The following is a 26293-nucleotide window of genomic DNA, read 5'->3' as shown; positions in this document are numbered from 1 at the left end:
GAAAAATAAGTGTAAGGAAGCAATCAAATTTAACTGTTAAACTAAGCAAAATGCTTTTATTTCTAGGCTTGGAGTTGATGTGTTTGTATGACACAATAATTTGCATTATTAACATCATAGGTAACCAGCTGTTCTCTTTAATTAAGAAAAAACTAGATTTATACAGCTAACTGGTATCTCCATGTTGATGATTAAGATTAATGTTTAATGATTAAATATAATTAACAAATCTTCATATAATGTCGATAATGTTATCACCAAACAGTGGTTAACATATTGCCATTTCTAATTTTAGAATTAACTACGAAGTTATCTCAGAACAAAGAGGACTTTTATTTACTTTGTTGCCATGTGAACATTCTACAAGTTTTTAAAATTTCTCCATGTGACTTGCATGAAGGCTCATCTGTAATGTTTGTGTTAGCACATTGCCCAAATGACTAGCTCCAGGCTGGAAAATAAAGCTGCAAATCACCAGGTAATAGGTCTCATTTTGCTCTTTAGCTTTAATTTAAATCAAGAAATTCACTGAGCTCCAGATGGTCTTCCCTATGGTTTGATATTTGGTCAGGCACACTTTTAGTGTTTTCCGTAAGGAGTAGGTTAGTTACTCTATCTTAAGTCAGGGAGGAAACCCAGATTAGTGTTTCAACTTCTAAAGTTAGAAATAATTTTTAGGACTTTGCTACTAAAGTAGTCAGAGTTTGTTCTAGGTTAAGGGTTTTGGGCCTGCATCTTGCAAAGAAACAGTCTGTATAGCTAAGAATGCATTAATTTCTCTCCTGATAATACACATTTTGTCTGTATAGCTAAGAATGCATTAATTTCTCTCCTGATTAATACACATTTTGTCTGTATAGCTAAAAATGCATTAATTTCTCTCCTGATAATACACATTTTGTCTGTATAGCTAAGAATGCATTAATTTCTCTCCTGATAATACACATTTTGTCTGTATAGCTAAGAATGCATTAATTTATCTCCTGATTAATACACATTTTGTCTGTATAGCTAAAAATGCATCAATTTCTCTCCTGATTAATACACATTTTGCAGACTTTGTCAAGCACTCTTTTGAATTAAAATAATGCAACACACACACACATATATATATATATATATATGTAAAGAAAATATCCTTTGTACATATTCACTAGGTGACCATCAATTAGACATACACAATGTCATAAAGAAATTCATTTTACTGTGTGTGTGGTGGGTGGGGGGGTGCTGTTTTTTCTGTCAAACTGTTGTGAGTGACTGGATGTTCGTATATATTTCTGGTTTATTTATCTTGTATTCATCCGGAATATCACTGAAGTAAAACTGCAAGTTGGTATAAGCATTGTCACAACAGCACTTCTTGGCAAAACAGTTTAATAAATACAGAAGCAGGAACAATATATATTTCTATTAAAGTTTGGCATTTAAAACAGCTAATGAAAGACAATGACACTGACAGTATTTTGCAACTTAATCTTCAATAATTGGCTACAAGAATAGTATTTTACGTACCAAAAACACGTGTTATTGGTTATAGTCATGACTAGATAGTTGTCAAATTAGATATATAGACTTTCAGAAACTAGAGACAACTGGTATGATTATTCAAACAATTAACTTATTTTAATGCTTTCTAAAAATGCCATAAAATTCTAGACAAAGCTTAGTTAAGTAGTGTTTGTTTTATCACATATACTATGGCTTATTCAAAACTAATGTATTGAAAGAAGAAATCTTTAACATCTTTAAATTCTGAATTAAGTATGAAAACCTCATCAGTTAGTTTTGTACCTACACTTAACCCTTTCAGAACAGGTGCCTGCAAATTACAGGAAAGGATACATGTGCAACAATACATATGGTAACTCTGAGCTTTCTTTACATATTCTCACAAAAACAGATAAGATTTTGTGAAATATTACAAGTATTTTGTACACAAAGAATGTGATTATTTTAAGTAAGTCTTTATACTAAAAATACGTTATACATCTATTGTACTTATTTGCACTCAAACTCTGAACAGTTCGAGTGCAAGGTAATTTTCATTTTAAGTATAAAAATACTTTTCTTCATTTACAGTTTTCACATTTACTTTGCATAATCTCTAGAACCTCCTAAATGGATATCAAAAGGTTTTTTTTAATGTCATTGTTCATATTTTATTTTCCATTTTCTATACCATATCACTAACTAGCTATTATCACCAACATACATTGAAATGAAATGTTTTAAAATTAAGAAATAGAAATATGTACATATCTTTTAACTCTTCTTTGGGTCATATGTGTAATTTCACATCCTTATCTTTTCACTTAGTTTATTTTTAATGTTTTATTTTCCTTTCCTGTTCTTTACCATTATTTATGTCAATAAGTACTTGCGGGCAACAGAATGGTATGATTGGCAGAGATTTTTTAGCCTCCAGCAAATTTTTTTTGTAATCACTCAGTAATGTAACCCTCACAGAGCAAGTCAAAATTTAGAATATATTTAAAAAGTTATTAAACCTTTCATACATGAAATTTAAAACAAGTAATATATAACTAACTAAAATAAAAAAGTAAGACCTAAATATAATTTAACTGTCTCTCTAACCATAATATATTTAGGTAAGAAACAACCATATGTGCTATTGTGGATCAAGCAGCCAACAAAAATACAGGTAGTTACATCTACCCAATGACAACTGTATGTCAATTTCAAAATAACCATTGGATAGGATATTTCCACTTTAACTTATTGGATCAACCCAGACTTTCTTCAAAGTCTTAAACATTGTATAATACTTTAGACGATTGTTGTTGTAATTATTATACTGTCAACAAGTTCATATATCCTATCCCACTGTGTTTTCAAAGTAGAGACAATTCTGGGAATTGGGCCGCATGAACCTATTTGATATTGACAGCGTCAAAGTACAGTAACACCTAAACAGGAATGGCGATTCATTGCTCTATATTCGGCAGGTTTCTACTTCAGCTACTAACAGTAGAATAACAATAAGAAATAGGTGTAAAAAGATTAGAAGAAACTCTCAGGAGATTTTCTTGGAACTTTACTATCCATACTGAAAAGGTTAGAGTACTATTAATTTTGTTTCGTCCAATTTCTAACTCATCTACTAGCAATAAAATAAGTGTGAAAAGGTGCGAGCATAAACTCTGACCATAAGTACTTTGAAATTTTGTTACATTTTATTTTGCAACCTTTATTTTCATTATATTTTTTTTCATTACTTACCAACAAGTATAATGTTACAGTACAAAAAAACAAATATAAAGCTTTACTGAAAATAAAATGTTTGACATTTAATTATGAGGCTTTTTATTTTTCATTTATTTTAACTGTTTATTATTATAAAAGTAACTAAAATCATAAAAATAGAAAGTTGTTAGGTAAGATAACTAAAGAAAAATAATAAAAAACCTTCATGGGGTATATTCGCCATAAGCTTCTGCATTACGCTGCTTGATAGGGTCATGTCAATGCCATGTTATTTCCAACTTCTTTTGGGGTATTTTTAGTCAGACATGGTTCAATGGTCAATAAAACAAAAATTAATTAATATAAATAGATTTACACTGTTAAAAGATTTAAGCTGTTTGGAATAAACACTTGTGGTTTCCTATTACAATTTGCAGTTATTCTAGAACAAAAAAGGTAATTTAGATTATTATCATATTTTTAGGATGGTTATGAGGTTGGTCAAATCCATCAACACCATATAGAGTTTTATTTAAAAAATGTTTGATGATTATCTAGACGGATATAGAGATTATGAAACTTGACAAACTTCAGATAAAGAAAAGTATTTTTAATCTTAAAATCAACATTACTTTGCACATTGGATAGTCAACATTCTGAAAGAAAAATTCATGAGAAAATCTTTAATAAAAAAATCTTAAAACATTATTCAAAAACCAGATATTTTGTGTATGAAATTTTTGCAAAGACTTTCATACATTTAAAAAAATTATAGTACAATTAGTCTCATAGATACTTTCCTGGTTACAAGCTGGGTAAAAGTAAGTTTTTCAATTATTCACTTTCTAAAACCACTATAATCAATAACTACAAAAACGCTTATTCCACTTGTCACTCTGTTGAGAACACTTTCATGCTCCATTTTTGGTAATGCTCAATAATATACATCATTGCTTAGCAACAAAATTATCACCTGATTGTTCTTAAGCCAACTATGGTGTTTATGTTGAATGCTCAATATTCATGTTGATTTGTTAGAAAGCTGTTTTTTATTCTTTATTTTTTGATAATTTGATAGTTTAATTCAAATGTCTGAAGACATTGATTGTAGCTAAAATCAAAATAAAATTTACCAAGTAGTGTTTCAGCTTATATAAGACTACAAATAGCATACAATTACCACAGTTATAGAGTCAGTGTTTAAAAAGTTAAGTGGTGAATAAATGTTAAGTAACAAATACTCTTTTGGTATTTTAACACGTTACCTACTCGGTCTTAAAACATAAAGAAAAATAAACATTTATTACTACCAAATATATTTTATCCTTTGTATAATCAAAAGAGTTGAAAATTTGTGTCGGAATGTCTGCACTATATTTTCTAATTCCTGACCAAGAATACAGTCAAAAGGCTCAAGAATGCTATATAATTCTCTTTCAGGTGCACAAGTATTTTTGTTTACAATAACATTTAATTTTTCTATGTAGTTTTTACTAAAAATGTGGTGATTAAAGAATTACTTTGAGACTGATGAAATAACTGAAGAGTAGGTGCATTTCAGATGTACAGACAAATTCTATAATTTTCGCTAATTATTCAACAATGGTTTCCCATAATTTTTGACGAGCTTTAATACTAGTATTGTATAAAAACTAATAATTATCTTTTTTGGTAAATATTATGCATCTAATATTCTACCTACACTTAAAGTAAGGTTTTAAATTACTTCCCTTCTAAAACCACTGTAACAGTATCTTTGTGGTAAATATTATGCATCTAATAATATACTATTTTATCATAAGAAAACTAGCTCACTCCTCATGCAGCTATTCTATTTCATGGGTAAGTGAATACATATAATTAATAAAGGCTTGATTGAGCTTGGTTAAACAAAGCCCACCAATTCATTCAAATATTATGATCACTGTGAATAATTATGTGGCATTATTGGTCATTACAGGGTTGATTTTTAGTTCTGTTCTATATTAGTAACATTTAGTTGATCAGAAGTTAATAATATCTATCAGCTAAACCTTGGAATAGTTGAAAAACTCAACTTTGCCCTTTCTTACTCTACATGAATATATATATAAACAATGAATGTTTTCTACAGAAACTAAATGAGAGCCTAGACTGAAGTTAAGGGAGAGCTTGGCAGTTATATTACTTACCTGATCAATCAGAATAGTCAGAGGTGGCCCTTGGTATTTTTTAACAAGATGAGTAGCATCATATTCTTTCCATGTTTCTTTGTCTTTCCCCAAATAACCAGTGAATGCTTTTTGTCCCCAAGGACACTCCATAGGATTGCAGATAGGTGAGAAAGCTGAGACACTACAATACTTTCCTGGGTTTTTCAGTGCACATATCAAAGCACCATGACCTCCCATACTGTAAAATAAACATCTGTTATATAACCACAAATCTATTTGTGCAACAAAAACTCATATATAGATACAACAAAATTATAAAGTAAGCTTTTCATAACCTGGTATCTGTAATCTCATATTACAGAAAAACTTGCATTCTAAAGCTAAATTATGAATTTTACATAAATAAATCTGCAGCTGAAGTTTGTCAAGCTGTGCACAAGTAAGACATTCACTGTCATTTCCCTGTCCATAAGGTGAAAAGAAAATTATTAATGTAAAAAGAATTATTAATCTTGTATTTTGTGGGCTGTTTTCCACACATTCAAAAGAGATGATGCATTTGCAAGTTTGTGAGTCAGAAACCTTCTATAAGTAGCATCTATTTCTTCTTTAGCTGTGATACCATCCTGTTACTAACTTCATATGACCAAATTGACTCTAGAGAATTGTTCTTTTTATCTGTTACATGTGTTTGACTATTAACTGCAAACTACTTGTACAAAAAATTGTAACACCCTCTGTTATTCAACTTTCATCACAATTTTGACATAAGCTATTATAACAGTAAGAACTTTTCAGTGAAAGAAACTTGCATTACTGAAGTTTTAATTTTGATTTAGCCCATGGACCACATTATTTTATTATTCATTTTTAAACTATTTAAAAATACTGATCCCATACAAGAAGAATATGACAGTACTCTAGGATCTGATTAGATTTTTCTTGTTAGAATTACACTGGTTAATTATAAAATGTATGAAGCCTAGATAATGACAAATATATCAGTTTTTGTATGAAATATTAAAGGAAATGCTTATTAACAAAATTCACCCACTAATATTTTCACAATCAATAAATAATGTTGTTTTACTAAGTAAATATTGATGCCTCACACCATCATGATAGAACTCAATGTAAGAATATATAAGATAGGTTGTTCTGCCTTTACTTATAAGCAACACTGGAATTTTAGGCACCTTAAGATAAACACTGATACCATAAAGTTGGCAAAAAAAAATGGTAAAACAGCATAAGAAAACTATCATACTCACCTGTTAACACAAACGTGCAAGTTTAATAATATAAACAAATATTTTCTCCTCTATAGAAACCTTATACAGAAAGTGTCACAAAAATTGAGTACTTTGTATAATTGTAAATGATTTCAATTTTTAGTAGTAGATATGCACTTTTATATGAAGATAGTCATTGTAACTTTGTAGATTATCAGATGAATAATTATAAATATGTTGTTGGTACTATGTCTCTGTTTGATAAAGTTAGCATTTGCCTTTTCTGAAAATGTATTCCCAAAAGATATTTACCTCCACACACAGTTCAGCTTTCTTCCTTGTGCATCTGCCTGAGAGATTTGCAAGCCATTAGCCTTGAGACTACTCCCACAAAAGCCCTTCACCAATAGGAGGGTGGCACACTTCCATGCACGATAACTCCCCTATGGACATGCACTTGTGGTAATTCCATTGTTTGAGGAGGCAAAAAAAAGAAGTACACCGAAATTGGGGAGGATTAGGTAGGAATGTGTGGATATGAATTTCTATTGGAAATATATTTTTAGGTAAGGAAAAAATTAAGTTCCTAGACAATAATTCACCTCATTACACAGTTTAGCTAGAATCCCACATTGAACTGGTGGAGAGGACTAGTGCAAATTTTACCTTCAGAATGAACCCAAAGGAAAACCCATAGTGTGTGATACCCAATGGGAGGGGCTTCATAGGGGTATACTCTTTGACAGGAATGGAAAGGGATGAAAAGACAAAAGAGCCTCACGTGTTGCAGAGATGGGATGAACAAGAACATGACCATCCAAACACTTGCACACAAGCAGTTGGCAAGCAAATAGGTGTAGTGTGATTGAGATGCATTCAGAAAGTACTGTTTCAAAAGCCAGCAAGCACAAGCCAAAGATGTGGGAAAAACACTTCCTGGTGCTGGCTATTCCCATGATAAGTCTAAGGAAGAAGTACATTCTGGATTGGACAGTTGAATAACTATATATATCACAAGGTTACCTCAAGTGGTCTTGAACACCTCATCTCGCAGTGGGTACTGGTAGAGTCAGGGTGGATTGTACGAGTGCATTCACTTATCCTGGCTTCATGCAGATTTTGGGTAAGTATACCATGGGAAGCAACACTAGCCACCTAGTGAGGTTCTATGAACAAAAAAATGGAGCTATAATAAAGAAAGTGGACTCACCTGTCTAGAGATGGTAGGTAGATTGGAGATTGTCAAATGGAGGAAATCAAAAACATTCAAGAGATGAAACAGCCGGATGGTGGACATAGTGAGTGACAAAAGTGTGTAAGGTAGTCCACATGCTTGCCTTAAGGATCTTATCCAATGATCTGCAAAAATAGGCAGCAAGAGAATGAGTAAGGTGACAATTTTGATAAGAAATGTAGAAGAGTCTGTGAGTTCCCACTTCCACTGAAACATGTATCAAAGGAATAGTTGATGAATCCATCCTACGAGGGTAGAAGAAGATAGGTCTCAGGAAGAAGAGATGTCTCATAGTACAGAGACAATGATGGGAGCACTGAAAAGGGAGGTACATGATCAGTAACATTGAACAACCCAAACAAGACATAATAGCCTGTCTAGGTTGAATGAATATAGAGGTGAGATATGAAAGGAAGGTAGATTTGAGAGAAAATGCAGTTACCTTTTGAAGAAGCACAAGCCTTACGAAACTAAGACTGATCTGAATAGAGAAGTATACATTTGCAAAAAGTATAAGAAAAATTAACTGCATAGATATTTCAACAATAGTGAACATAGGTGAGGAGGAAGACATATGTCTTACAAGAAAAGTGGTATAAAGAGCAAAAGGTCAACAGCTTGAATGGGTAACATTTGAGAGTGTACAAAACCACACAGAAATCCCACTAATGCATAGGAAGGCAAGGGACTCTGTGGAGAAGAAAGAATCGGATAAGGTGGAGAGAACAGGAGAAAACACTTTGTGGTACAGAGAAAGGCAAAATGTTGTGGATTAGGCCACCTGATAAGCCAGTAATGGTGGAGACTGACAAGCCATGGTCAATTAACTAGGTAAAGAAAGTAAAAAGATAGTATAGAGTAGGTCATTAGGAGAAGGGAGTGGTGGTGAATGGACTAACACCAAAAGATACACCACTTAAGTTGATAAAAGGAGGAAGGACAATAAGAATGAAGAAGAGAAAGGCTACACGAGTCCTGCTCAATGAGTGATATATCAGGCAAATCCCATACATGTAGATGGAGAGGCAATATCCTTTGATGAAACAAGGCTAGTAGCATGCAAATCTATCTGGCAGATACACGAGTAAGATAGCGAAACTTATTATTTTGTCAAGTTTTCAGTGCTGCTCGAAGAATTTCAAGGTGACAAACAACTTCAGATAAACTTTTATTTACTCCTCATGACTTTTTAGCTTACACCTTTTTCAAGGGTATTTCAAATGTTGCAGGTTACAAAACTGATTTTAAAATTATAGTAACCAAAAAAATAATATAAAACTACAACAATATAATAGAATGGTGCATGGAGAAGTGAGCAAAAAGAATTGTTAAACATGTTAGAGTTGCTGATCATAAAAGCCAGCTGCCTCGACAATACAGTCAGTAATACCTGTATGCATTCATCAGCAGAGGGGAGAGTAATGACAGCAGGATTAACCTACCTAAAAATTGTGGGAAAATTATTGCTGCCCTATGAGTCATTATCCACCTTCAAAGAAAAATAAGGAAGAAGGGAAACAAATTGATAGAAATAGGGAAATAAAAGACTGACTAGAAGCATACACTCAACAGAAAGACCCATTCCATCAAGATTAATATCACCCCAGAGTGGGCCGTGTCTGTTAAAGTCTCCCAAGATAAATAAAGGAAATGGCAACTGGTCAATAAGACCCTCAATGTCAGCTTGATCATAATCTTCTCCTGGCAACAGGTAAAGAAAGCAAATTATGAGGATATGACCCATGGAAATATGGATAGCAACAGTCTCCAGTGGTGTATGAAGTGGCACATACATGATGGGTGCATGCTGATCAACTAGCAGAGCCATATCTCCATGAACACACATCCATCACACAACATTTCTTTCCTGTACAAGGAAAATTGCCAAAATGTGACAGCATCAGCAGGTCTAAAGAAAGTTTCCTGCAAGGAGAGACACACACCCACTGACCCCATCCACCATGGGGTCCTAACTAGGGGATGCACTACATTATCAAACTAGGACAGTGCAGCTATACCAAGGATTCATGGGCAACATACCCAAACACCAGCACCAGACACAATGGCCACAACACCCATTGAGAAAGTCCAATTCTGAATCTCAGTTGACCCTAGTCCTATAGGACAAGCAAACTGATCCTTGGGAAGGAAGTCACCATAAAACCACTTGATTACAGGAATTCAAGGCCAAAGTGGTGTGTTGCAGTGCCCCAACACTCAACCACCAGAATTTTCTCCTCCCCTTCACGGGTCACCATGTGCAGCAAGCACATGGGTGGATGCTTGGCTCCAAGAGAAGGTAAACTATACAGAGAGAACCTTCCTCAGGAGGTCCCTCACTATGTACATGAAATACCAAGGGGAATTTGTAACTAGACACTGATAGTTAACTGTTCATTTCGTGAAAGATTGGATTTTGCATGACAATTCTTAGCTATATAAAATCCTGTCAACATTATTTTTAGGTTTCTCAATACTCTTTTCTCTAGTGGAGCATGCTCTGGGAGGTATGTGTTTAGAAGAATCAATGGTTACAGAAGTTATATCATGATTCATCCACACTATTATTATTATTACTGGGAGAAGAATATTTTTCATGAAATCTTAATTTGTAGAGGCATTGGTGAAGAGGTGAATTAATATTAAAAGTTACCTTCTTGGTGAGTTAACACAATAGAGCAAAATGAGGTCCTTTATAAAGAGGATGGAAATGCAGTCCTTGGAAAGTCTTAGATTATCTTTAATTGTTATCCTATCATTCAAATCATGATCATTTTAACTACTTACAGATATGACTTTCTTTTCAGTCATGCATGCTAATCTTTTAACTTGTTTTCTAGCCCAGTATTATTGTCTTCATACTCATTTTGATTGGATTTGGTTATCAATGATATATATCCAGCGAGCACATCAAAACAACTTCATGGATAAAATTTTAATCACTCATCTTCATCAAGCAATTAGATCTGGTTTTAATCTCCACATCATACACACCCCAGTAAAACACTGAAGGATATACTTACTCATTCAGCCTTCAATAACAACCATTCATGCAAATCCAGAAAATGTTTTATTAACCCTCTGCCCTGGCATCATTTTCTGTACATCATGAGGTTTTAGTGACTTACATTCAAGATTTTATTAAACAACTTTTTGTTTATATTATACCCATTAGTATAGCATAAAATCATAGCTAATAATCCATATTTTAATAGTATATGCGTATTAAGTTCTTAATTTTATAAGGCAATATTTTAAAAAATCCTGAATTTCCCCTTGTGTGAGAAATGTGACATTTTCTCTAGGCATCCCTTATTCTATATTTCATTCAACTCCCCTTCAATAACTATGAAATTTAACATAAATTACATACTATAAAATTTCCTTGCTCAGACAAAATATAATTTTTATAGCCTTCAATTTTATTTGGTTACAAAATACAAAATCAGATCCTTCTTGACACAACCACCTGTCACATTCTCTCTTTCAGGATTTGTTAATAGTTCTCTCATGTTTAATTCTATATTATGTATAACCAATAGAAAGCCAAGATTTTCATTATCAAATGATGCATTATATTATGTTGTTTCCTGAAAAGAGAACTGTCAATTTCTCTGTTGGTACAAGCTTCGTTCCAACGGGAAAGACAATGACTGGTTTGGATGAACTTGATGGCTTTTGTTGCATAGTTAGGAAGCCAGAAATATTTTGATAATTAGGGGAAATTGTCTGCTTTTTGCATGTTATTATTTTATGTTCTTTAGGGCATTACTACCATAAGTATAAAAAAAAAAGAAGACCCAGCTAAGTACTTTATTTCTTGTTTTTCATGTATATTCTTTATTTATCATTACAAAAGTAACTAAAAAGTAAAAAGAGGGATCTCTTTAGGTTAGTTAAGGCTAAATTAGGTAAAATAAATAATAATATCATAAAAATGTAGCTCGTGGGTAATGTATTTCAACAGCATAACGTGATTTCCATGTTCCCCAAGTGATTTACAACTTATAATGCCATGAACAGTAGTTAGACATAGTTTAAAGAGCAATAAAACAATAAAATATAAGTATAAATAGATGTATACTGTTACAACTTTAAAGTTACTTTGGATAAAGGAATGTTATTTTATGTTACAATTTGAAGTCATTCTAGAAAGAAAAAAAAGGATAATTTAGATTTATTTAGATTTTTTGGTGGTTATAAGGTCAGTAAAATTGACCAACCTTGTATAGAGTTAGATTAAAGAAAATAACAGATAAAATATAAATTTTTACCAAAAACAAATATTTGAAATGTGTTTAGGAGGTTTTACAGATTATGGAAGTGAAATTTGAGATGAAGAAAAGTATTTTTAATCTGAACAAGAAAATCACTTTGCACATATAGTAGTAAAAAAACAACTATATATTCATGGAGAAATATTGTTTTTAGTTTATTAAAAATGTGTTAGTAAGACTTGTAATGTTTACTGAAAGTGTGCCAAATTTTGTGAAGATATACATACTATAATAAAAGTTAGTAGTATCAAAACTATAAAGATTTTAAATGAGTACAAAGAGGCCATGTGGTTGGTCAAATCAACTGATCCCATGTTTAGAGAGTTAAGGCCAATAGCTTTAAGAAATCCTGCACACTTAAGAACACTGTCTACTTGTATTGTTGTAGTTTTATATTCCTTTTGGTTAAAATAGTTTTAAAATCAGTTTTGTAGCCTCTGAGGTCCAAATATCTTTGAAAAAGGCATAAGCCAAAATATCATGTAGAATAAGAAAATGCCTCTGTAGTTGTTTGTTGTCTTTATTGAAAAAAAAAGACAGCTGAACTCTGTGTAGGGGTGAATTATCATCTCGGAATCAGATAGTATGCATCCTGTCATGTTATTGTAGGAAATATGGAATAATTATGTAAATTTTGTTCAAATGTTAAAAAATAAACTTACTTTGTAAAAACAAAATATTTGTAATGGATTACAGAACTGTTATTATGGACCTCCTAAAAATAAAACTTTTAAAATTCCTTCTTTTTTTTTGCATGTGATCATACTCTGCAAGAAAAAAATTTAAAAGTTGTACAGAAATTATTCTATACATAAACAGAAACTTGCATGATGAATCTAACTTTAGAACAAAACTAGAGGTTGTACCTGTGTCCAAAGATAGACTGGCAGTGGGGCAGAGCTGGAAAGTTACCATTAATAATTTCAGGAAGCTACAAGGATGGAAGAAAATATATTTCCTTAATTATCACTTAAAATAATTATTGACGGTATTAAAAATATAATTTTTCAAAATGACAAAAAACAAGAAATTAAAAACACAAATTTTAATCAGCAAAAACATCTGCCGGTTCCTTAGTTGTATATATTTAACTCTCTCATAGATGCAATTAGTCACACCTATTTTAAATCCTTTTATAATATATAGGCAGATTAACTCCAATTAATCTGCCTTTCAAGCCTTTCCTAGTACTTCCTATGGACATTGCTTTAGTATATAAAGCTGAAGCACGTTCTTTAAAAAATAGCCATGAATAAATGTGTTCACAAGTTTTCCGTTTTTTCTAATATCCACTGCAAATAGAAAACTTGCTTTGAGCAATGATTTAAGGATTTATTCCTGGTATAATTCAGATAATTTTAATTAGAAATGATTAATCTCAAACCTGTAGAAACACAGCAGTATTATAATGAAGATTGGAAATTACAAAAATATTTGCTATCATAAACTACAAAACTTTTAAAAAAGTAACTAAATTTTAGTGATGTGTCATATACTAATGTATGAAATTATATAAATGTATAAAACAATATAATCTAAAGAAATATTTAAATTACTCACTTCTTTAGTTACATAGGAGTACATTTTATAATGGTTCTTCCACTTTTCTTCAGTTGCATCAACATAAAACCCAGCTCCTGACCCAAAGTCATAACTGTCATCTTCTCCTTCAATGTTCACACCTCCTATTTCAGCAAAGTTAGATATTAAAATATGTTACAACATTGAATATAAAAACACACAGAAGTGAAAAGAGCTGGCCCATCAGTGGATTTGCTATTTGAATACTTGATAGACCCATTGATTGATTGGTAAACAAAGAAAAGAAAAAGTTGACAATGGATGCTGCCAAAAATTACCTTCCTTCTAATCAACAGTTCAAAATTAGTATCAGTGGCAGATAGCATTAGTATCTTTGCCATAATAAACACAGAATAAGCAAGTTTGGTGGCAATATTTTAATTACTTGAACAGATGGAATAATTCAAAACAGAAATAATCAAAATTTCAGTTGCTGACATGCCTTTGAATAGCAAACATAGGCTAGATAACAGGTGGTCAATGTCCCACTGGGATGGTTGTACCCCATCCTTGAATGTGGCATGAACTACATGGAGGTCACAACTGCCAAAATTTAGCATTGTGCAGTAGTGCTTTCTTTCAATTTCCTCCTGCATCTCCTTGTAGAATTAACAGTTCAAACTGGGGCCATCCCTTGACAATTAGTGAGGCAGATATGTGTAAGAATTGTGGGTTTATATGTACAAGCATGAAACTTGGTATAGTTGTACACCATGGCCCAGAGAATATTTTTTGAAATAAAGGCATCATGAAAAAGGCCTATGTTACCTTTGGTGGCTAGTTAAAAAAATGGTTGCAAAAAATTTTGATGACATTGAAAAAAAAATTGGCATTATATTACAGCTAAATGTACTTAAATGTTGCCATACAATACACAAATATATCATTAAAAAATTGATCTTTTATTTACAATAAAAACAACAAACAATATATATCTAAAACTTTGATAAAGAAAAAAGCCAAGTTAGCAAAATATGGAAATGTACTATATAATTAACTTTAACTTCCATGTCAAAGAGTGACTGTTCTTTGTTCTCAAGACTTTATATTCCATGTGAATCACGAGACGGTAACCTGATCAACTTTTTTCACCATGAAAATCAATAATGTTGGTCATCGTTGTCCCTATTTGGTCAATTACAACTGGGATCCAAATCTGACTTGTCCAGAGAGCCATGCAAAGATCAAACAAGATGCCCAAGACACTGAAGTCATCATATTAGATGGAGCTGTGTTGGTTAACATTCTCAAATCTATCAGTGTTAAAACTTTTGATGAGTATGCACAAAAAAAAAGTCAGATGCAACATCCCGGTCTAGTGGACATAGTTTGGGACCAGTACTGTGAGAATAGTTTGAAATCTCAAACCAGAGGTAAGCATGGCAAAGGCATCAGAAGAGGAGTCAACAGATCCACCAACCTTCCTGGGCAATGGCAACATTTTCTTCGGCTTAATGTGAACAAGACTGAGTTGTTTGCCTTTTTGACAAAGCACTTCATGCATTTGGTAACCAACAAGCAGAAAGTCATCACAAATGGACCAGGAATTCCAAGCAATTCTCTACAGAAAGCTACTCACAAAGCCCTTGTGACCATTAGGAGACTGACAGGCAAATAATACTTCACCTAGCAGATGCTGTCAAAGATGGTTTCAAAAACACCTTCCTATGTATAGTTGACACAGGTGTGGTCGTCTTGGCTGTGGCAGCAGCAGCCAAACTTCAGATCCAGGATCTATGGATGGCATTTGGAACAGGTCAACACTTCCAATATGTTCCTGCCCATGAGATTGCTGCATCTCTTGGGCTGGACAAGTCTTGAGCTTTACTAATGTTCCATGTTGTGACAGTGTCATTATTCAGTACTAGAAAAAAAAAAATCAGTCTGGGAGACCTGGAAAGCATACAGAAGTGACCCAAACCTTTCTTGTTCTGTTTATAGGAACAACACAAACAGCTAATAGGGAAGTGACTGTACTCTAACACTTAAAAACCATCCTGCTGTACAACAGAATGAGCAATAAAGTGGGGTAAAGCAACTGAAGTTAACCTTTACATGCCTTCCCCTGACAACTGGGGATGGATTGATCCTTCGAACTGGACACCTAAGTAGGCCAGTTTGCCTGAAGCTACACTGCATCAAAAGAACTCATTCCCTGCAGTTGCAAAAAAGGTGGTAGAGGTTGCTGCAACTGCAAGAAAGCAGTAATAAAGTGCACTGCATTGTGTCAACCTTGTGGCAGGAAAGATTGTGACCTGTAAGTTGCATGGCATCACAGCCAATAACTGTTAAAGCTTATGTTAATTTACAATTTCATATTTTGTTGACTCAGCACTTTTTTTATTGAAGTTTTGAATACACATTGTTTGTTGCTTTTAATGTAAGTAAAAGAAAATGTTTTTGAATGATACATTTGTGTATGGCAACATTTAAATGCATTTAGATGTAATATAATGCTGATTTTTCAATTTCATCAAAATTTTTGCAGCCATTTTTTAACTCTCTTCAACACAGGTTCGGTCAACTTGACTGACCACGTGACCTCTTTGTACTTGTTTAGTCTTTATAGATTTAATACTTCTAACTTTCAATATAGTGTGTATATCTTCACAAATTTGCCAGTCCTCAGTTAATATTACAAGTTTTTACATACAAAAAATCTTATTTTTAAGTGAAGTATTTTTAGTAAAACAAAGATTTGTCCATGAATATATTAAGTATTTGTTTTGAATAGTCTGTGTCCCAAGTAGCTTTCATGTTAAAATTAAAAATACTTTTCCTCATCTAAAAATATCAGATTTGACTTGTGTAGTTTTAAAACTTCCTAAATAAATTTCAAATGTTTGTTTTCACCAAAGCTTTATATTTTATCTGTTATTATCTTTACCTTAATTTGGTTGGTCAATTTGACTGACCTCATAACCACCCAAAAAAATTCTTCCTAGAATGCCTTCAAATTGTAACATGAAACTACATTCATTTATCCTAAGTAGCTTTAAACTTGTAACAGTATACATCTATTTATGCTTAAATTTTATTGTTTTATTGTCCTTTGAACCATGTCTAACTACTATCTGTGCCATTATAAGTTCTAAATCACTCAGGGAACATGCAACTCATGTTACACTAATGAATTACATTACCCACGAGCTGCTCGCATGTGTGTCTCGTGAAACACTTTTATTATAATATTATTATTATTTATTTTACCTAATCTAATCTTAACAAACCTAAAAGGATCCCTATTTTTCCATTTTAGTTATTTTTATAATTATACATAATGAATAAACATGAAAAACAAGAAATAAAAGACTCAACCAATCTTCTCTTTTCTTGCTGTTGGTTTTTTGAAGAGAGTTAACCCTAATATTTGATACTAATGATAGTAATGCACTTAATAATTCTTATTTAAATAAATAATGCACCAAATAATATAGACTAATAACATGCAAAAAGCAGATAAATTCCCTTACCTCTCAAAATGTTTCTGGCTTTCAAACTATGTGACAAGAGCCATTACAAATTCAACCAAGCTAGTCATTAACTTTCTCACGGGAACAATGTTAGTATTCTGAGTGAAATTGAAATCTAACTGTTCAGAACATAAAGTTATACAGCACGTCATTTGATAGATAAAAACCTTGACTTTGTATTGGTTATAGATAATATATAATGAAACATAAGAGAGAACTATCAAAGAATTCTGAAACAGAGGATGTGACTGGTGGGTGTGGCAAGAAGAGTCTGATTTTCTATTTGATAGCTCTGTAACCAAACAAAATTGAAGACTATAAAAATTATGATTTATCTGAGCAATAACGATTTTATTGAGTAATTTATGTTGAATATTGTACTTTTTCGGGAGTGGTGGACAAAATAGGGATGACAATATGCTAAGAGAAAATGTGTCACCTGGGGTACACCAGTAGAAATTCAGGATTTTTTTTAATATTACCTTTTAGAATTAAGAACTTAAAATTTGTATACTATTAAAATATGGATTATTAGCTAAGATTTTATGCTATTCTAGTTGGTATAACATAAACAAAAAGTACTTTAATAGAATTTGTAATGTAAGACACTAAAACCTTGTGTCATGCGTAGTAAAGGATACCCGTGGCGATAGGGTTAAAATGGCTTCCAAAGGTAATATGGGCTAATGTCTACAACTGTGCCAAATTTCATGCTTCTATGTAAACTCACAATTCTTTGACTATGTTGCACATATCCCCAGGACTAAATTGAAGGATCTTGCTGCCATTTAGATCAACCATGGCATCATGAAAATGGGTTAGCATGTCTGTTGAGACATGGACCACAAAGACTGGCTCACAGTATCATGAAATGACTATTTCTTGTTCAGTAACCCAAGCATGAATGAGTATGCCCATCTGTTTAGATAATGTCATTTAAACTTTTGTCAAACATAGAACATAACTGTCTACATTTAAAATGAGGACCTAACAAACTGAATTAAGTACTTGCATTTCCTCTTGACACACAGGAACTTCGTGACATATTCTTGTCAGGAGACATGGTCTGGAATAATATGTAATTTCTTTCACAATAAATACATGTACATGTGGTGTTTATTCATTTTGTGATACTGACTGTGGAAAGGAACAGAAAAATCACAAGTCAAAGCAAAAAACTACATTCCTAAGTATTCATGCTCATTGTACGAAGCATTTTACAAGCATTTAGGACAAAAAAGAATACAGGCTGTGAGATACGTAGCTTTGTAGATTAACAACAAGTTTTTTTATTTTTTATTGTATATTATTACTATTTATTTAGGGTGAAATAGATGTTATAATAAAAGACATTTTGTTTCTGTTCAGAGTATTTGAAAATAAAATTAATAATCCTGGCAGTTAAATGGGTCATTATTTTCTGTGTTAATAATTACAGGCTCAGTGTTGACAGTGCTGCAATTCTCCAGGCATTCTCTGCCATGGTAAGCTGTAGCACCTTTATTGGTTTTTCAACTTTCTCTCACAAAAAAATTCTCCACACATGACATTTAAGGCTTTTGCCTCACATATTTTATAAATTTCCTGGTGATCATTTGGCTAGTCGAGATATATTCTTCCACACTTGCAATGTTGAATGATCTCTAATACAATGTAAAATGTGTTTTGTGACAGTCACTTTTGAACAGAAAAAACCGTGGGCTATACTTGTTACTTTTTGGCAGCCTGACAAAAAGGCCCATTGTGATTAAATATGTGCCATGCTGTGATAAACTTCAATCCCTCAGCTAAGCAAAACAAATATAACTGCTACTCAAAATGATGCCAGTGTGCATGTGCATACGTAACATAATTCCTGTTTCTGTGAATGGCTTCTAAAGATTGCCTGAGGATTCCCCTATGTTTATTATAGTCACCCGAGCACAAAAAGTCATTTGTTTTTTACATCATAAATAGCATTACTTATATAAAATTCCGATGTTAAACATGGAATATGGTAAATTTCAAGGCATCTGTGTTTTGAAGGCCATTTTGTGGAATTAAAGACTCTTAAGTAATTTTACAGGTTCTCAAAAATGTGCATGAACTCTTGTGAAGTATACTTTTTATTAATTTTGGAAACCTATGAACTTGCATGTAGGGCTTTGTCATGATATAAAAGGCTGTTTAGTTTACATATTATTGATTAATTTATTTCTGTGAGTGATAATTTTATTATTATTTAGTTTTTGTTATAATAAGAGTTAAAAGCAGACAATTGTAGGAAGTTTGGTTGATAATTCATTGATGTTGAGACTATCGAGCATCACGTACAATATACTGACATAGAAAATATAGAAGGCAAGCAGACGCTTAAGTGATAACGGTATAAATAGTGTGGGATGAGCAAAAACAGCAGACAGATAATAGCAAAAAATGTAAAGTTTCAGTCAAGGAAAATTTTGGCATGAAGTTAACTACCGTAAAAGTGATAGGGCTAACGACTGACATAGAACTAACGTTTAATATGTTCGAGTAAGACTAACAGTTGAAAAGGAGTTAATAATAATAATTTATTCCATCAAAGTGTGGTTCTAAAATAACTGAATCAGCCTAAATGCACTTTGACAAAAGGAACAGAAGATATTTAGAAGAAAGAAGACCAAATGATTACGGTAATTTGTGCTACAATTGTAAGTGAATCACACACAGAATACTAGTGTGATAGTAACAGGAAACTTGTCAAATGCAATTCTAAAGTAACTGAATAGGCCTAAGTGGACTTTTGACAAGAAGAAGATAACTATATATAGTGTTTATGATATGCCTATAATATCTATAGCGTTGAAGAATTTGTTGTACATACATTTAACCTGTTCCAAATATATATATATTTTTTAAAACAATGAAGTGTGCACTGTTCATTTATCGTTAACAAGTCACAGACACATACTGCAGAAGAATCCTAAGCCCAACAACAACATATTTATACTATTAAGAAATATAAGTAAAAGCCTTTAATTGACAGTTGGTGAAAAAGAAGAATAAATATATTTTAAATTCTGACAGTCTTAATTAAAAGATTTTAGCTGAATCAGTTATTATAGAGTAGATTTCATTTTCAAACATCTTTTTCGTTTCAAGAAATACTTATGAATTATTATAGCAAACTTAAAAACAGCATACATGTAACATGTTATATGTTTGTAAATTGAAGAGGTGTACTGTATTGCCCTTAATTAAAGACCCCTCTCTAATTATTGCCCTCATGGTATTTTTATAAGGCTTACCTTGTGTGACAGCAATAATAATGCAACGTATAATCCTCTACTATAATCCGCATTTATTACTGTAATTTTGATTTGACAAAAAAAAAACTATATACACACACACACTTATTAGCATTGAAAGAAACAAATTACACGAGAAAAATTAGCACCCCATGCAGTTTACAATGCCCCTAGGGACATTAGTTACGGCCAATACAGTATTTTAAAAATATTAAATCTAAACAATTTAATACTAGGATGTTAGTTATTTTTTACAAAGGCAAAATTTTTTGAAGAATACATATAGCTAGAATTTTTCTATTTTATCAAAATTCCTGATAATTTATAATAATAATAATAATAAAGCAGTCAGATTTAATGTTAAAAACATTACTTTAAAGCCAAAGAGCAATATCATATCAGGCTTTTATCATTAAAGTTTTTATGACTAGGTACAGTAGGTCCTCATGAATAACAAAAGTTGTAATAAGTAATATGTCCGTGCTTTTTAAGTCTGGCCTTTAAACTGTACTAAAACTACAACAGATGATTGAGAAATAGGTCCCACAACAATGAAGTGTATGTAAAGAAAAACTACTGTTCATTCAATGAAATAATTAATTTGCTCTTTTAATACTTCATTAAAATTTCATGGAGCCAACACCATATTTTTTTGCTTATTAGCTTCAATGCCAAACTGAACATACCTTTCAGAACTTGATCAAAATATTATTTAACATAAGTTAAAAATTAAAACTATATGACATGCATTTATAGAATTTTATTATTCTCTTGCATCTATTCTAGTGAAAATTAAGTTTAATAAGATTCAAGGACAAGAAAAAAGGAACACATTATTATCAAAATTAGGGATGGGTATCAAGTTGATTAACTTGCCAAAAACTCTGGAATCTTCTATTATACTAAAGTGTAACTCACGTGGACTAGTATCTGGGCAGACAATCATCACACCAGCTTCTGCTGCATATCGTTGTGCTCCAGCTTTCTGAATGAAATTTTGCTCTGTACACGTTAGCCCTAAAGAAATTAAGTCTAAAAATTACTACTTCAGCATAGAATTGAAAAACATGCTTATGTTATAATCTTAAAATTTGGTTGGCTTACAATTTGTAATAGAACACAGTTGTGATGATTTAGAAGTTGTATCAACCAATAAATAAAAATTATCTTTTATCACATAATTCAGATAATCCCTATATAAGTTATACGAGTAGTTTCTGACAATCTGAAACCTATAATAATTACATGTTATCTGCAAAAGTGATTGTTTAGCTAATCAACAGATTTTATGTATATTTCTAAAACTGTAGCATCCTGGTTATATCCAACCAGACCTACATATATATTTATATCATCTGTAAACTTAACTAATTTCCCAATTATGTTTCTATCAGTGTAATTAATGCAAATGAGGAACAGCAACCGATCAGAACAAACCTCTTGGACATATCATTTATAACATTAGTTCATTTAGATGGAGCTTCATTAAATAATAACTTTGTTTTCTCTCACCCAGTCAACTTTTAACCCATTTCATATAATTAATAGTTCACCCTCTTTCTGACTATTGTAATGTCTTCCCCAACCTTTTGTACAACACTTTATTAAAAGCTTTCTAAAGATTCAAGTAAACCAAATCAAATTCTTTACTCTCATCTGGATAAGAAGTAATATTATCAAAAAAGTTAACACTTTAATAAGGAAGGATCTTCTCTTTGTACATTATGTAACAATGTCATAATAATCACACACACACACCTAAGTTAATTTAGGTTAATATAAGGCAAGTTAAAAAGTCCTTACAAACCCAATAAATGGGATAACATTAATCACCCTCCAGATTTCTGGATCTTGCCCAATGTCCAATGACCTACCAAGTGGTTAAGAAATTTGGTCCTTAACCTCCTTTGCAACTCTAGAATAAATAGTATTACTTCCAAACCATTTCCTTCCAACAAATTATTAGTTCAAATTGATAAGAAAACATTTTAAAGCTGAGAAATCTCAGTCATCAACAAAAACCACCCCATTTTTCAAAGATCATATTCCCAATATTTTCTGCTTACTTTTAATATATCTAAAGAAATCCTTACTGTTAATTCTAATATTGCATATAAGCTTCTTCATAAGCCCTTTTTAATTTTTTGTTTTTATACAAACTCCCTAACCTCTGTAATCCTCTGAATCTACCATCCTGGCCATCTCAATTCATCTACCCTATACTAAAAGCTGTTGGTTCCTGAAATTTTCCTCATTTCTTCCCCTTTCAATTCAACTGGCCAATGAACAAAGATCACTCATGCCTTATAGCCTCAAAATTAGCTCTCTGAAAAGCTGGCATTAAAAATTGTATTATCTTTGATGTGAAGATGTAGCAAAACATCAACCCTAATTACACTATGATCATTCATACCAAACACCTTCCAACATTAACTCCAGTAACTATTCCTTATTAGATGTTAATAGACAAATCCATCATAGCTTCCTCCCAATTGTATCCTTAATGATTTGGTTATATTACTAATAATTGATATTACTAATCTAATAAAACTGAATTTTTTTTAAGAACAATTAAGTGAAACTTCTTCCAGTTCCATTAAAACTATAATAAAAGAAAAAAATGTGATAAGCCTAACAGTGATACAGTTTCATGTTTTTTCTGTAATTGTAAAATAAAAAAAAAGTGCTTTATCAATCACAAAACACAAGTCTGAAATCAGAGAAAAAGAGATTAAAAATCATAGAGATTAAAATAAATATTAATACATAAAATTCACCTGATAGCCAGTATAAAACAGGAACTTTCTTCTCCTCAGCCTGTGGTGGAAGGTATACAGAAAAATTCATTTTGCACTTCAGCTCTGAACTTTCATGACTGTACACCTTTTGGTATCCTCCAAAACAACGATTGCTTGAAACTGGGGTTAAAGATGACATGATTCTGGAAACAAAACTATTGTCAGTAAACTGGTTGTAGTCCTCTTTGGGCATGTGCTGTAGGCTTTAAGTAAAATGCAGAACACTTTGTTGTGATGATTGGTGGAACAACCTTCAGAACCAGACCAAACGCACTCAGATACTTTTCATAAGGTAGGTAAAAAGCAAAACATTTACATCCTAAATAATATTCAGAATAAAGCTAAGCTTTTAAAATAGTGTTAAACATTATGGGATATAGCATTGAATAACCTTCACAAACATGTTTTGATTTGTGACACAGAGAGTCCTTAAGTGATTGCAGTTTCAAAGATTGACTAATGAGATGTATTTAGTATTCAGTGTCAAATATCAGTATTATAGACTGTTATTTTTGTGAAGTGTTATCATAGTCTAAAGATTATATGTATGGATGGCCAAGGTACTCAGTAGGCACAATACAAATATGCACACTAAAATATCAAATATAATTTTAAAAGATGATTACCACTCACTTTCATCTGATTTTCTACCCAGCAAGCACAAAAACAAGGCAAGAAAGTGAAGAAACCATCGTTAAGATACCAAATGAGACAGTGACTAACCCACCAAATTGTTCATCTTTCTTCTTGTTTCAGTTGAGATACCTCTACAACTACTTTATCACTAAAGTCAGTTTAAACCTAAATCTACTCTACGTGTTTCTGGGCAGTGCATCATGTAGTAATTTTAAGAAATATCATAATCTGGTGTAAACCATGTTATCACTAGAAATCTAATGTTCTTTTTAAAAATGTTAAGTACAGGGTGAAACATGAAATACCAGCTAATAACAGATGAACATTATATGACTGTTACGTGTATAATACTCAATGCTTTGTACACTATACAATCAGTGTCTTTAGGAAGCCAACCCCTATATAATGTACGAAGTGAAGGAGTAAAAAAAAATCAATATACATGACATTAAATTTTATTATACACATTCATAGAATACACTAATCTTCAGTTGAGGAAAAAAACATCACCAAACAAGTAATATAAAACATTTTGTAAATGTAAGATGATGTACAGATGGCAGTGCCAAAAATAATGCAAACAAGAATATAGGGATGATACAGCTATATACAGATCATCCCTACATGACTTTTAATATTAAAATTTAATGTTAAACTGTGAAATGCATACTTGACTTTAATATTACTGATTGTTGGTATGCAATTTATTTATCATAATATCATGGTCATATCTGAGTATGAAGCAATGTAGCGTAACTAAGAGTCTAGGAGTTATGTACAAGGAAGTCAAACATGTCTTGATTATTACACTCTTTCACTACGAGACTGACTAGTGTTATTAATATTCATAGAATCAAACACACACTGCAGATTAGAACAGAATTTCTATTTAAATTTAGTAGTAGTCATGTAGTAAGTTCAACTTCAAATGTATTTGTACATAGCTTACAGAAGGCATTGCATCATCTAGTATAATGAAATTAAAAGAAACTGTAGCTCTCATCAGTTAGAATTTGAAGATTTTTTAATTCTAAATCTAATAGTAATATTGTTGGTTTTCCAAGGATTAAACTTTTTTTTTTGAGAAATTTGTATGTTATTCTTTTGAAGATCTGATGGTTCTGCATTTTACCTTGCCCAATCTTGAGCCTGTTGTGGTTACAATTACAATTCTTGTAGTTATATTTTTGTAAGTTATACTAACTTTGACCAAGTTCCATCTCATGCAACTTTCACTAACTTAATCAAGGGTCTCACTCATTTATCATATGATATTATTATCAATATTATTTCCCTTTCATTAATAAGATTAGAATATAATAAACACATGTCAAACATTGTTAAGAAAAGTTTGGACAATTACAAGTAAATACTTACCGGGCAATAATGTGGTAAATTTTTTTTAACTGTAAAGACTTCAAATTTAGTGTAACAGAATAGATAAAGGCCTGTCTAATCATGTGACCGTACAAATGCAACAACATTCTGTGCCCTCTATAACGACAGAAAAATATTCGATTCCATACACGTCATAAACCCTGGTGTCTCAGCGGCAAGTCTGAAAGTATATAACATTTAAAATCTGAGTTCGATACCTGCATTGGGCATAGCACAGATAGCCCATTGTGTAGCTTTACGCTTAACAGCAAAAACAAATACACGTCATAGTTTATTGCAGTTATCAGCTTTCACTGAACCTCATATTATTAATAAATGTAAAGCGATTTGTGAATATAATATTCCAATATTTAAGAACTTTTTTTCTGCAGATTAGCACTTATCAAGTTTTATATTAATTTAATATAAGTAGAGTGGGGGAAAAAATGCCACTATACATAGTTACTGCGTATAAGTCTACTTTCAGCCTTTATTCTACGTGAAGAAGACAGACCATTGTTCTGTCGAAACATGTGGTATGTTCCACCATCAATAAAACTGTTGTTTGCTTGTTTGTTTGTTTTGAATTTCGCGCAAAGCTACACGAGGGCTATCTGCGCTAGTCGTCCCTAATTTAGCAGTGTAAGACTAGAGGGAAGGCAGCTAGTCATCACCACCCACCGCCAACTCTTGGGCTACTCTTTTACCTACGAATAGTGGGATTGACCGTCACATAATAACGCCCCCACGGCTGAAAGGGCGAGCATGTTTGGTGGGACGGAGATTCGAACCCGCCACCCTCAGATTGCGAGTCGAGTGCCCTAATCACCTGGCCATGCCGGGCCCTGTTGTTTGCCTACGTATCAATGCACGATGTTAAAATAAATAAATATTATAGTATTAAATAGTCCTTACCTTAATTCTGATGTGTTGGAACACAATTAAAATTGATGAAATATTACATTGCACCACCTTAAATAAGTTCACACAGCAACATATCAGCCATTACTGCCGAATCCCAGCCAGCGAAAGGTATTAGGCGAAAGGAATCGTCGG

At 32.2% G+C, this 26293-nt stretch overlaps 1 protein-coding gene across 2 annotated transcripts in view; it reads right to left on the bottom strand.

Annotated features, from left to right (window-relative positions):
• Positions 1 to 25387, bottom strand: part of LOC106469246 (S-formylglutathione hydrolase-like) — a 29273-nt gene extending 3886 nt beyond the window's left edge. The window contains exons 1-6 of one of the 2 annotated variants that reach the window (XM_013929717.2): positions 25238 to 25387; positions 23204 to 23367; positions 21345 to 21443; positions 13664 to 13788; positions 12970 to 13034; positions 5379 to 5598 (exon numbers count right to left, since the gene is read on the bottom strand). In XM_013929717.2, the coding sequence (XP_013785171.2) occupies positions 5379 to 5598; positions 12970 to 13034; positions 13664 to 13788; positions 21345 to 21443; positions 23204 to 23367; positions 25238 to 25344 (780 nt within the window). In that variant the 5' untranslated portion in view covers positions 25345 to 25387. Of the gene's footprint in view, positions 1 to 5378; positions 5599 to 12969; positions 13035 to 13663; positions 13789 to 21344; positions 21444 to 23203; positions 23476 to 25237 lie in introns of both variants that reach the window. The other variant, XM_022397712.1, reaches the window with a different exon arrangement.
• Positions 25388 to 26293: the final 906 nt, after the last annotated feature.

Source organism: Limulus polyphemus, unplaced genomic scaffold (assembly GCF_000517525.1).
Source record: "Limulus polyphemus unplaced genomic scaffold, Limulus_polyphemus-2.1.2 Scaffold3374, whole genome shotgun sequence".
NCBI classification, from domain to species: Eukaryota; Metazoa; Arthropoda; class Merostomata; order Xiphosura; family Limulidae; genus Limulus; species Limulus polyphemus.
Note: the sequence above shows the minus strand (reverse complement) of the source record. Positions and strands in the feature narration are given on the sequence as shown.